The 13,060-nt window shown below is 38.2% G+C and overlaps 1 protein-coding gene across 1 annotated transcript in view; it reads left to right on the top strand.

Moving 5' to 3' along the window:
• The window catches only part of ZNRF2 (zinc and ring finger 2), a 108,769-nt gene that overhangs the window by 42,367 nt on the left and 53,342 nt on the right, over positions 1–13,060 (top strand). The window contains exon 2 of the mRNA XM_040644128.1: positions 8,041–8,136. Coding sequence (XP_040500062.1) covers positions 8,041–8,136 — 96 coding nt within the window. The remainder of the gene's footprint in view (positions 1–8,040; positions 8,137–13,060) is intronic.

The raw sequence follows: 13,060 nt of genomic DNA, 5'->3' as shown, positions 1-13,060 counted from the left end.
TTTTTTTGATTTTCTTAGTTCCTATCCATTCTTCCCAAACTTGAAAAAGAATTATAAAACTGTCTGAACACAATACTGTTTTCCACCCGATAAAACACATCAAGAAACCTTATCTGTTCACTCCCTACCACTTACCACCCTGTTCCTCTCCTCCTTGGATCCTCTACGCCACTCTTCCAATCTGGACCAATTATCTTCTAGACTAGTTACACATTATCCAAGGATTTCCCTTCACCTCTCTCCTAAGAGAGAGCTTATTTCCTTAACTTGGTGTCTTTCTCTTTGTTGTTGTTGTTGTTGTTTTTTCTATTTGCTCCTTTCTTTCAGTGGACCGTGTGTTCTAGAAATTTCTGGAGGCTGCATAGGAAGGACAGTTTTTGATACTTTGCCTATGCTTTGATAAAATGTGTGTGACTATATAATAGTTTGGGTATGTAGCCTAAGTGAAATAATTTTCAGAATTTTAACATCATTGCTTCATCTGTCTCCTTTCAGGTGTTGCTATTGAGAAGACTAATGCCATTCTGATTCTGAAAAACAGTTAACTAGACTCTCCAAAAATACTAATATCATGAAAGGCAAAAAAAAAAAATTAAAAGTTTGGCAAACCATTATAGATACTAATCATCTTTTTTTTTTGAAAGCTTTTAGACTTTATTCTTATCCCTAATGCTCTGTTATTTCACAGTACCGTACCTTGGATGGCTGTTTATTTCCATTTGTTATATGGGTACATTCTTTTAGTCTGCGTAGTCATGCACTTCAGTTTGGGAAATTATGTGTTTGGTAGTTTCTTCCTTTTTTCTCAAGTCTGTTTCTAGCTAGTTGTATATTAGACCACCTGAATCGATCTTCTGATTTTATTATTTATTCTCCTGTTTGACTTTTGGTTTTACTTCCTGAGAGATTAAAAAAGATGTGTAGAGTGATGGTTAAGAACTTAAGCTCTGAAGCCAGAAGCCCAGTTTGATTTCTGGCCTTCCCGGTTTCTAGCCGTGGGAAGTTACTTACTCTTTCTGTTTTTCGTGTGTAAAATCGGGTTTGTATTAGTACCTCATTCAAGGATGTGGGAATAAATGAATTAATTCACCCAAAGTGCTTAGATAATTTCATGCTACATTGTAAATGCTCATTGTTATTATCATTTGGCATCATTATTACCTCAAGTTAATATTCCAGCTGTCTGTTTGAATTCTTAGTTAAGAATTATTCTTGATTTCATCAGAAGTTTATTTCAGGAGCCTTTGTTTGCTTCTCTGTTCTTATACTTTCTTGTGGATGCAATATCATCTTGAATTATTGGGACGTTGAGGAAATTTAGGAAAAACCTCCCAACATATAAGGTGGACCCCAAAACTAGGTAGAAACAAAATCAAATAAATACACAGAAACAAAAATAAATTGAAACCTTAGATTTTGGGGGTTCAGCAATGCTAAGGTTTTGTCTCCTGTGTTGGTAGTTTTGTCATACTTCTGCTTTTCTGTGAATTTGTTTTGGTGTACGTCTTGTATGTTGGAGGCTTTTTATAAATTTCCTCATAATGAGGTTCTAGTTATATTTCGTGAAAGTATACATAAGTATTGTGACCTCAGGGAGTCACGTCAGGAAGCTTGTCCTTTTGTCGGTTATACTAAGTTTGAACATATAAGGGGAGGTCAGGTAGCTTCTCCATTTTAAGAGTACCTTTTTATCTGTGTTAATTAAGTGATCTTTGGTTGATATTTTCACAATGTAATTATTTATATATACTTTTGCATTCTTTTTACATGTAAGATACTATGATCTATTATGTCATTATCCATTTTGATTCTCAGGTTGTCCTGATCTGATCAGGAGAAGCCCTTCCAAGCTGGCTTCTTTGCCTTTTTATGTGTTCCTGTCAGTTTTTGAGCACTTCCTTAGTCTGGCATGACAAGACATTCTAGGTTCATCTTGTATTTTCCCTGCACCAGACCTAGAACTCAGATTTTCCTCCAAGGAGCTCTTGTTTCTCTTCATGGAGGAATGATACTAAGAAACCCAAAATCTGGGGTCTGAGTCTGCCTTTTGCTACAGAGGTGTCCTTGCTTCTAGGTCCTTTTAGTGGTCTGAACTGTGTGTGTGTGTGGGTGTGTGTGTGTGTGCATGTGTGTGTGTGTACTTATGTGTGTACCTGCACAGGCATGTGTATTTTCTTTGTATCTGATATATAGTTATATTCGTTTGTTTCTATTTATATTTAATTTTAGTAGGGATTTCCCCCAATTTTCGTTTATTTTTGGATATGTATTCAGTAACATTATTCAAAGTAAAAAACTATTAAAAGGTACACTTGAATACCTTCCCCCCCCCTTTTTTTTTTTTTACCACATTTTAACTACCTACAGGCAACATGTATATAAACCTTAGTTTGAAGTTTGTATCATTCCTTGTTTTTCTATTTGCAGATACATACATGTACATGTATTAGTTACTCTTATTTGTTGCACAGTAGTTTGCATAACATTGCATGCTTTTTTCACTTAAGATAGCCTTGATGTCTCTTCATCAGTTCATAGTTCCTTCATCAGTTCCTCATTTCCTTTTTATAACTGCATAGTATTCCATTGTGTAGATGCCTAATGGTTTCTTCTCTATGTCTTATATGTTTATTGTGCAATTCCAACAAAGAGTGCCATCATAACTTACTGTGTATGTGTGTGTTTTAATTAAGACATAAATTTATTATCTCTTGAGGTTCTACAAGTAGAATGGAATTAGTTGTTGGAGCTCTCACTTGGTGAGTCTCTCAAGCAGTTACAGATGGAAGTTGGGGCTGGGGTCATCTGAAAGTTCAGAGTAACTCAACATCGAAGGTAGCTCACCCAGCGTACCTGGCAGTTGATGGCTGGTTGTCAGCTCAGGGCTCACCTCAGGCTGTAGCTGACATTCCAGCTGAAATGCCTATCTGTGACCTCTCTATGTGGCCAGAACTTTCTAGAGCATGTCAGCTGGGTTCTGAAAGAGAGTATCCCAAAAGCGAGCATTCCAAGGGATCAAGTGGGAGCTGCAAGGCTTCTTAAGATTTATCTCAGAAATCCCAGAACATCACTTTTGCATCCTTGATCAGCCAAAGCATTTAGGCTGGCCCAGATTTAAGGGGAGTAGAATTAGTCATCTTCTCTTAATGTGCGGAACAGGGTGCATGAAATGGAAAGCAGCTGTATTTGGAGACTGTATATGTATCATAGTCTGCCTACTAGCAATCACAATTCACATCCCTTCCATATGTAAGATGTATGCACTTTCTTTCCAGCACTCACACAGTCTCATCCCATTAAGGCATCAATCTGAAGTACGGTTCCTCGAAAACAGTTCCCCTTGACCTGAAGACTTTTATTGAGATCTTTATTTCTCCTATGGCTTTGAGTTATTGTCTAGTGTTTTTTTATTTCCTCCATTTCCTCTAGGATGGGTCTAGTAGTGATGAACTTCCTCAGCTTTTGTTTATCTGGGAATTTTACTTTTGAAGGAGTTTTGCTGAATATAGGATTCTTAATTGACAGGTTTTGTTTTCCTTTGAGAACTTTAAATACATCAGCCCACTGCCTTCTGGACTCCAAAGTTTCTCGTGAGAAATCTGCTTATAATGTTAGGATCCCTTAATGTGATGATCACCTTTGTTTTGCTGTGTGCAAAATTCCTTCTTTGTCTTTTGAAAGTTTGATTATAAGTATCCTGGTGTGGGTGCCCTTGAGTTTATTTTACATGGAGATTCTTGAGCTTCTTAGATGTTTATATTCATGACTTTCATCAAATTTGGGAAGTTTTCAGCCATTATTTCTTTAGACATTCTCTCCCCCTTCGTCTTTCCTTCTGGGACTCCCGCAATGCATAGGTTGCTGTGCTTGTTGGTGTCCCATGGGTCCCTTAAGCTCTGGTCACTTTTCTTCAATCTTTTCTTCTTTCTGTTCCTCAGACGTGATAATTTCCATTGTCCTGACTTCAAGTTCATGGATTATTTGTTCCTGTTCAAATCTGCCTTTGAATTGCTCTAGTGATTTTTCATTTCAGTTATTATACTTTTCAGGTCCAGAATTTCTTTATGGTTTCTATTTAGGTTTTCTATTTATTGACATTTCCATTTTGTTCGTATTTTGATCATATATTCTTGACCTTCTCTACATCTTCCTTTAGTTTTTTGAGCATCTTAAAGATAGGCATTTAAAAATCTTTGGCTGGTATATCTGCCATCAGAGCTTTTTCAGGGACAATTTCTGGTTTTTGTTTTTGTTTTCTCCCTTTAAAAGGTGTAGTTTTCTGGTTTTTTGTATGCTTAGGGTTTTTTGTTTTGTTTTTTGCTGAAAACTGGTTATTTGAATCTAATAATGTGGTAACTCTGGAAATCAGATTTTCTCCCTTCCCCAGTGTCTATTTTTTACTATTGTTTTCTGGGGGGTATTGTAGGCTGTCTCTGACAGGGATCATCAGCCTGAGGTAAAAACTTAGGTCTTCTCTGAGACTTGCCTTGGGCGTACACAGTTTTTCTAATTTCCCCTGTATGTATAGTTGTTTTTTAATCTCCTATTCTTTAATGTTGGGCTCCCAAAAGGGGGAAAAGTGAGAAATAAAGGGAGGGAAAGGGTGTAGGCCCTTTAAATCCCCTTAAAGTGTCTTCAGCTATAGTGGGAGGAGCTTAACAGTAGGGAAGGTCCGCCAGCAATGACTGCCCTTCTCTGTGTCTGTACCTCTTGGATCAGAAGCAGCAATCAGAGTGCAAGGTCCCAGTATTTGGGAGGACAGAGTGCTCTGTGCCCACCCTGGTTCCTGCAGGTGTGTGTTATAAGCTGCTCCAAGAACAAGTGCACTGCTGCCTGCTGTGTAGCAGGGGGTGTGGTGGGGTGTGGTGGGAAGGGTGGCTGTTACTGTGCTAAGAGTGGAAATTAACCACAGTGTACTGTCCAGGTCTTCCCCCTTGGAAGTTGTAAGCCTTCAATAAACTCCAGAGTTCCAAAGTAGTTCCCTCAGACAGACTCCACCAGTGCAATTATTTAGGTGGGGAGGAGGCCAATTCTCCTCCCGTGTCTTCAGAATCTTCTATCCGTGCGTGTGTTTTTTGTGTTTTGGGGACATACCTTCAGGGTGAGAAGCTAGAAATGGGGTTCCTGGACCAGAAGATAAATATATATGTAATTGAGTTAGATACTGCCAAATTGCCCTCCGTAAAGCTTGTAAAATTTTACATCCCTACTAGCGATGTATGAAAGTACCTGTTTCCTCATAGCCTCACCAGCAGTATGTTGTCAAGCTTTTGAGTTTTTGCCAATCTGGGGTAAATAGTGATATTTTAATGTAGAGATAAAGCCGAAGGAGAGAAAACAGTATGTACAAAGAACTAACCTGGATTTCTAGTTAAAGTGAATTAGACACGTGTTTCTCTTTCCTCCTAAAACCCACTAAAATGGGAATAAAAAAAAAAAAACTTAAGAGGAAGGTGCTTCTATTCTGATACTGTGCAGTTTTTCATTTGTTTAAAGGTCAGTTGAATATCCTTTTGGTGGAATAGTGGTTTAAAACTTTTTTCCATTTTTCTAACTGGTATTTGATTTTCCACAATTTTTAAGCATTCTTTATGTATTAAGGATATTATCCTTTCGTGGTACATGTTGTAAATATTTTTGTCTTTTGAATTTGCTGCTGCTGTGTTGTGTTTTAACCTTGCAAACTTTTTTTCTTTTATTGCATTATGTTTATGAGTGAAGCCCTGAAAAGCCGATTGGAAGCTTTAAGACTGGGGCATATCCACGAGCAAGGGTCTTGATGTTTCATTCTTAGGGACCTTCTGATTTAAGAGAAGGATCTACAATTTCTTGGTAAAGATAGAGTAAGGGAAATTGGGGGGAGGGGGAGGGGAGCCCTTTCCTTGCCTAGATCTTTTATTCCTGTGTTTTCTTCACTTCCCATTGCTGTGCCTGGGGTCCTCAAGTCACTCTCTTTTGGGTCTTTTTTTTTTTTTTAAAGATTTTATTTATTTGTTCGACAGAGATAGAGACAGCCAGCGAGAGAGGGAACACAAGCAGGGGGAGTGGGAGAGGAAGAAGCAGGCTCATAGCGGAGGAGCCTGATGTGGGGCTCGATCCCATAACGCCGGGATCACGCCCTGAGCCGAAGGCAGACGCTTAACCGCTGTGCCACCCAGGTGCCCCTATTTTGGGTCTTTTATTCTATAGTTAGCCTCTATTCTCCTGCTGTAGTTGGGGAACTGTAGTTTCTTGTAGTTGCTATATGTCATGGATTGAGGATATAGGGATTTTTTTTTTTCCCATTCTTTGAATCAATCTAGATTTTAACCTCATGCCTCACCGTTGTCTTGGGAAATCATTTGGAGTTATCGATTTTGGAGTCCTTTGTGAATTAGGAAGTGAGAATTGACTGACTTGCACAGGAACTTGGGATGTCTGTTTTCTCAGTCCTGGTAGTCTCTTCATCTGTTTTCTCATCTGCTGTCTCCTTTCAGGTTCTTCTTTATCTTATTTTTGTTTTATTCTTATTTCAGTGGATTTTAGATGGGTGGAGAAAGAAACATTAATTTATCGTACTTAGCTAGAAATGCAGGTGGTTCTTTGCACACAGAGTTTTCTCTCCTTTGGCTCTACTTTGTGAGCAGTTTGACGGTTTTCAAGAAGGAGAAGTAAACATACCTTTATTCCTTTCTTTTAAAATGCATTTACTACAATGTTAAAAACTGTGTTCAAAATCATGTATTTCATTTAGGAATTTGAATGCCTGGATTAAGTACCCATGCCAGAACCTTTTCCTAATTTGTGTAAAGTTCTGCATGAAGTATGATTCTAGTCTGACACATTTGGTCACAGTGAGTTTCAAGTCACGATGAATGGAGCAGAGCGCCTCGAAGAACACACGTGCTAGAAGTATAGAGCTCTCAGACTCTGAGGCAGCATTAGGGACTGGTTTCCTTCACTACGTCTTACTAGCTTTTGTCTCTCACGGCACTTCCGCTCCTCTCTGTACATCTGCTCTGAGATCTCCATGCAAACCATTTTCCTCTGCTGGCCAGAGTTTCTGTTCAGCTGATATGCGCCGCTGCTCTCTCTCTTACCTACATGTGCCCTTTCTGCCTCAGCTCTTTACGGCTGACAAGTATACTCTCTTGCTGTTTCTTGTCATATTTCCAGGAAAAACAGATGGGCTCAGACCATCGTTTTGTGCCACTTCTGGTTTGTTGTTCCTAGCCAAACTGTAAATTGGCTATCTTGAATCAGGTGTCCAGTACTGCTCAGTCTGCTTAGGGATGTCAGAGAGGGAGCAGTAGGGCAGCAGGGCAACAGTAAGGAACCATAGATGGGACAGTTCCCCTGGGAAATGAGAGGGAGTAGGGTAGAGCTGAATACATAGCATATTCTGACCTTCAGTGTACCAGTTAAATAGACTACTTTAGGCAAATACTTGGTGCGGATTGACTGTTGTAGGAAACTAGCTAATATTTAAGTGGCAGAGTTGACTGGGAAATCTGTCCTATTTGATGCTATTTTGGGTTTGCATTGTGACTTTGGTAGTGTAGTGTGAGAGAAAGATCACTATACCTAGAGTCTTAGATTCTAGACTTGATTTTGCCAATTTTGACTTTTCTGCATCAGGATAATTTTTAAAAGGTCAGTGGAGTAGAATAGTTTCTAAGGTACTGTCTAAGGTACTGTAAAACCTTGTGACTCAGAATAAGCTCGGAAAGGTAATTTCCTCAAAATCAGAATCAGGGTAATGTAAAAAATTAGAAACAAGAATGATTGGACCCCATATGTTAGAAAAAGATATGGGAGTTTTGTAGTGAGCCTGTCTTCTCATTTGTATTTGTTTCATTTGAAATGGGATGGTCTTTGTAAATTGCTTGAAGTTAGTTATTATAGTTACAAACTCTTCCCAGCCTAACTTGCAATTAAGTAGTGTTTTACTGTAAGTATAAGAATTGAAATTTGAAATGCTTTTTGTCTTTGATGCTTTTTTAAAAAATAGAATTAGATATTCAGAATAATTGAGTAAAATGGGTTTCTTTTACTTTTTAGGATTTAAGTGCCCTGTATGCTCGAAATTTGTACCTTCAGATGAAATGGATTTACATCTTGTGATGTGTTTAACAAAGCCAAGAATAACCTATAATGGTAAGTCCAGTGCTTTAAAATTTTAAATTAGAATTACCTTAGATTTTATGCATTTTATGTTTCAGGTAGAATTTAAAAGGCAAGGAGCCCTGGAGCTAACTGATGTTTTAGTTAGGTCTGGTGCTTTGGCTTTATCATTCTTTCCTGACCACAGTCTCCAAACATTTAAAATCCTAGGGAAGATTTTTCAGTGTAGCCTTGGGACATTCTGAGGTAGACTTGGGGGAAAAAAAAAAAAAAATCACACAGTTGGTTCCCGGCTTTTTTCAAAATTTTCAGAAATAGACAAATTTCAAAAGCCTACAAGAAATTTCAGGGATTTTCGAAATGTAATATTTGGTTTGAAATAGAATGAGTAGGAAGAGCACCAGTAAACAGTGAAGCCAGTTGAAAGGTTGACTTCATTCAACAAGTCTTTTTTTTCTTTAAAGATTTTATTTATTTATCTGAGAGTGCATGATTTGGGGGAGGGGCGGAGGGCGGGCGGGGAGAGGGACAGGCAGACTCCGTGCTGAGCTGAGCGTGGAGCCCCACGCTGGGAGATCATAACCTTCATAAAATCAAGAGTTGGTCACTTAACCCATTTAACCCAGTCACCCCTCAATAAATGTCTTTTGAGAGCTTGTGGAGTGTGAGGTGTAGTGTTAGGAACGTGGGATAGAGCAGTGAATAAAACAGGTGGAGCCTGCAGCTGAGCATCAGCCAAAGGTTCATCAGTGGAGTAACAGTGAAGAATTTGAGGTGTCTCCCCAGATTGCCGAAGTGCTGGAGTGGGGGGTAGACTTTAATATCGACATAAACACGTTACCCTGACTAGCTTTTTTGCAAACTGAGTTAGGAATCTCTAACAGAGCAGTGCTTCGGCCACACTATGGTAGTAGTGACAATAGAACTCTTTTTCCCATTTATTTTCCAATGAATAAGTAAAAGGAGATTGTAGCAATTCCTTTGAATAGTAAATGTACCTGTTGATTATATCCAAACCTTTTTGCATAATATCATTGAAATTCAGGTACTTAAAAAAAAAAGACACACTCTCAGGTTCAAAATTTGAGGTAAAAGTGATGGGGCTTGTTTCTCATTTGTACTCCATTAGCGTATCATTACCCTCCATAATTATTGTTTATTGCAAGTGTCTTTAAAAAAAGAAACCCTTAAATGTTAAGAGTCTAGCCTTGAATTTTGAAAGCACAAACGTTAATTCCTTGACTCTGTATTTGCGCATAACCTTAGTATTCTGTACGTTTACTTTTTGTGTGATATATGTATGCTTCCGTCTTGGTGAATGTTGATATTTGGCAGTTTTTAATTCCCTGATTTAACTGGGCTCAACTTAGAGGTTTTTTTGTTTTGTTTTGTTTTGTTTTGTTTTGTTTTACTAGCTCACGTATTTGGTGTCTTGAAGATATCTTCAAGAACCAATACGTAACCCTTCTGCTTGGGGATAGTCTTGTTCGAAAGGAACCCACAGGCCCAAAATGGTGTCACTTTGATCAAGGCACCAAGTCAGTAAACCAAGACTTAATACCTAACCTAACTGCAGTTTCAGCCCCCCACCGCCAGATGTAACCTTTAACCAGTCAACATGAGAATTTCCTGGTCAGCACTAGGAAATCTGATAGATCCCTCAGTTCCCCTTAGAAAGGTGACCTTGCCTAAAACAGTGGAGTCTTTGCTAATAATTTTCTCCCCCCCACCTTTAAAAACCCTTCCTTTCTTGTAGACCTTTGGAGCACCCCTCTACTTGCTAGACAGGATGCTGCCTAATTCATGGATTGATTCGTAAAGCCAATTAGATCTTTAAATTTTACTCAGTTGAATTTTTGTTATTGAACGCTGTAAGCCAAGAATTTAGCTTTTAAATATTTAATAGTCTTCCAATTCAGAAGTTAGTAAACTTAATGCAAAAAGCAAATAAAGATGCAAATATTTTTAAGAATGGTAACCTACTTCATGGTAGGTAGATCTGAAACTTTTTAATTTGTTGAATATGTATTAACTGTCTATAAACATTCGAAACAAGCAGCCAAAACAGCTTCTTCATAAAAATTATATATGGCTCTTGAAGTTTTAAAAATGGGACAGTGGCCAGCTATGGTAAAAGAAGGAGTTGTTTCGATTGGCTGATTTAGGTTAGAGAGTGTGGCTGATGGACGGTATGCCTCCCTGTTACAGTCTGTGGGAATTCTTACACCAGTCTGTTTTGAGGGCGGAACCCTGTAGGGAAGGAAGAAATAATCATTCTACCCTTCTGAGTTCTTGGCCGAGACCTCTAATAAAAGGTTAATAAGAGAAAAACAGAAGTTTAACATTCTTAAGTCTTGTCTACATGGGAGATACCCTGGGAGAAGGGAGCAAATCGTTTAGAATGTGGGTTTAAATACCTTCTTCAGCTAAACACAAAGAAAATGAGGGTGGGGTTGGAAGAAGCTAGTTATGGGAGGTTACTGGGAAAATCATGGTAAACAAGGGGTTTGTTATGCATATTTAAGTCTGGGTGTCTTCTCCACTGATAAGATCCTCTTGTAATATTCTCTTATGATTTAGGGTCAGCCTTTTCTTCCCAGTGCTGAAAGGGAAACACTCTTACAAATGGAGATTTCCTTTGTAAATGTAAATTGCCCTTACAAAAGGATAACGTTTACTCTGTTTTCAGAGCTTCTCCTGTGTCTCTTGTTTTTCAATCTCTTAAAATAATCCTTATACCAAAGAGGCTTACTTTGTCCTAGCGTATATGTTACCCTTCAGTCTCCCCAATCTCATCTGTCACAGGTGGTGAGTCTGAAAATTGGCCTCTTTAATGCGTAAGGTAGGCATCTAGGATTACTATAAAGTTTAGAGCAAGTCGAGTCACAGAATCTCTGAAACGGAATCGTTTCAGTCACCTGGACTTCTGTAACTTCATTTTTGAATTTGTGTGATATATGTGTATCTTGTTGGTGATGTTGATATTTGGCAGTTTTTAATTCCCTGATTTAACTGGGCTCAACTTAGAAGTTTTTTGTTTTGTTTTGTTTTGTTTTGTTTTGTTTTACTAGCTCACGTATTTGGTGTCTTGAAGATATCTTCAAGAACCAATACGTAACCCTTCTGCTTGGGGATATGTGTTTGAAAGGAACCCACAGGCCCAAAATGGTGTCACTTTGATCAGGCACCAAGTCAGTAAACCAAGACTTAATACCTAACCTAACTGCAGTTTCAGCCCCCACCGCCAGATGTAACCTTTAACATGTCAACATGATTTCCTGTGCAGCACTAGGAAATCTGATAGATCCCTCAGTTCCCCTTAGAAAGGTGACCTTGCCTAAAACATGTGGAGTCTTTGCTAATAATTTTCTCCCCACCTTTAAAAACCCTTCCTTTCTTGTAGACCTTTGGAGCACTCTACTTGCTAGACAGGATGCTGCCTAATTCATGGATTGATTGTAAAAATTAGATCTTTAAATTTTACTCAGTTGAATTTTTGTTATTGAACGCTGTAATAAAGAATTTAGCTTTTAAATATTTAATAGTCTTCCAATTCAGAAGTTAGTAAACTTAATGCAAAAAGCAAATAAAGATGCAAATATTTTTAAAGAAGTACCTACTTATGGTAGGTAGATCAAAACTTTTTAATTTGTTGAATATGTATTAACTGTCTATAAACATTCGAAACAAGCAGCAAAACAGCTTCTTCATAAAAATTATATATGGCTCTTGAAGTTTTAAAAATGGGACAGTGGCCAGCTATGGTAAAAGAAGGAGTTGTTTCGATTGGCTGATTTAGGTTAGGGGTGTGGCTGATGGCGGTATGCCTCCCTGTTACAGTCATTGGGAATTCTTACACCAGTCTGTTTTGAGGGAACCCTGTAGGGAAAAGGAAAAAATCATTCTACCCTTCTGAGTTCTTGGCGAGACCTCTAATAAAAGGTTAATAGAGAAAAACAGAAGTTTAACATTCTTAAGTCTTGTCTACATGGGAGATACCCTGGGAGAAGGAGCAAATGTTTAGAATGTGGGTTTAAATACCTTCTTCAGCTAAACACAAAGAAAATGAGGGTGGGGTTGGAAGAAGCTAGTTATGGGATTACTGGGAAAATCATGGTCGGGGTTTGTTATGCATATTTAAGTCTGGGTGTCTTCTCCACTGATAAGATCCTCTTGTAATATTCTCTTATGATTTAGAGTCAGCCTTTTCTTCCCAGTGCTGAAGGGGAAACACTCTTACAAATGGAGATTTCCTTTGTAAATGTAATTGCCCTTACAAAGGATAACGTTTACTCTGTTTTCAGAGCTTCTCCTGTGTCTCTTGTTTTCAATCTCTTAAAATAATCCTTATACCAAACTTACTTTGTCGTAAGTATATGTTACCCTTCAGTCTCCCCAATCTCATCTGTCACAGGTGGTGAGTCTGAAAATTGGCCTCTAATGCGTAAGGTAGGCATCTAGGATTACTATAAAGTTTAGAGCAAGTCGAGTCACAGAATCTCTGAAACGGAATCGTTTCGATCACCTGGACTTCTTAACTTCATTTTTGAATTCTAAAAATTGATTCAGTAAGAGATAATGCATCAGAGATGGGGCCTCTAAATTGTGTTGATATTCAAATGAGAATTTTATTCAGCATGGTGCTTATTAAACCTTTTACAGTTTTCCTAAACTAGTAGAACTGAAATTTTGAAATTTGTTAAATGTATATTAATGTAACTCTATAAATATTCACAGTGAGGAGATTGAGTTGGGCTTGTTTTCAGGCTGGATATTTTATCATAACTCTAGGATGAATTCCCGAAATTTAAATATAAACTGGATTCGGAGTTTCAGATTTATTTATTTTTAGATTATTTATTTATTTTTTGAGAGACAGCCAGCGAGAGAGAGGAACACAAGCAGGGGTGGGAGAGGAAGAAGCAGGCTCATAGCGGAGGAGCCTGATGTGGGGCTC

The sequence above is a fragment of the Ursus maritimus genome, unplaced genomic scaffold (assembly GCF_017311325.1).
Source record: "Ursus maritimus isolate PB19 unplaced genomic scaffold, ASM1731132v1 scaffold_3, whole genome shotgun sequence".
NCBI lineage: Eukaryota > Metazoa > Chordata > Mammalia > Carnivora > Ursidae > Ursus > Ursus maritimus.
This window is presented reverse-complemented; position numbering and strand designations above follow the sequence as displayed.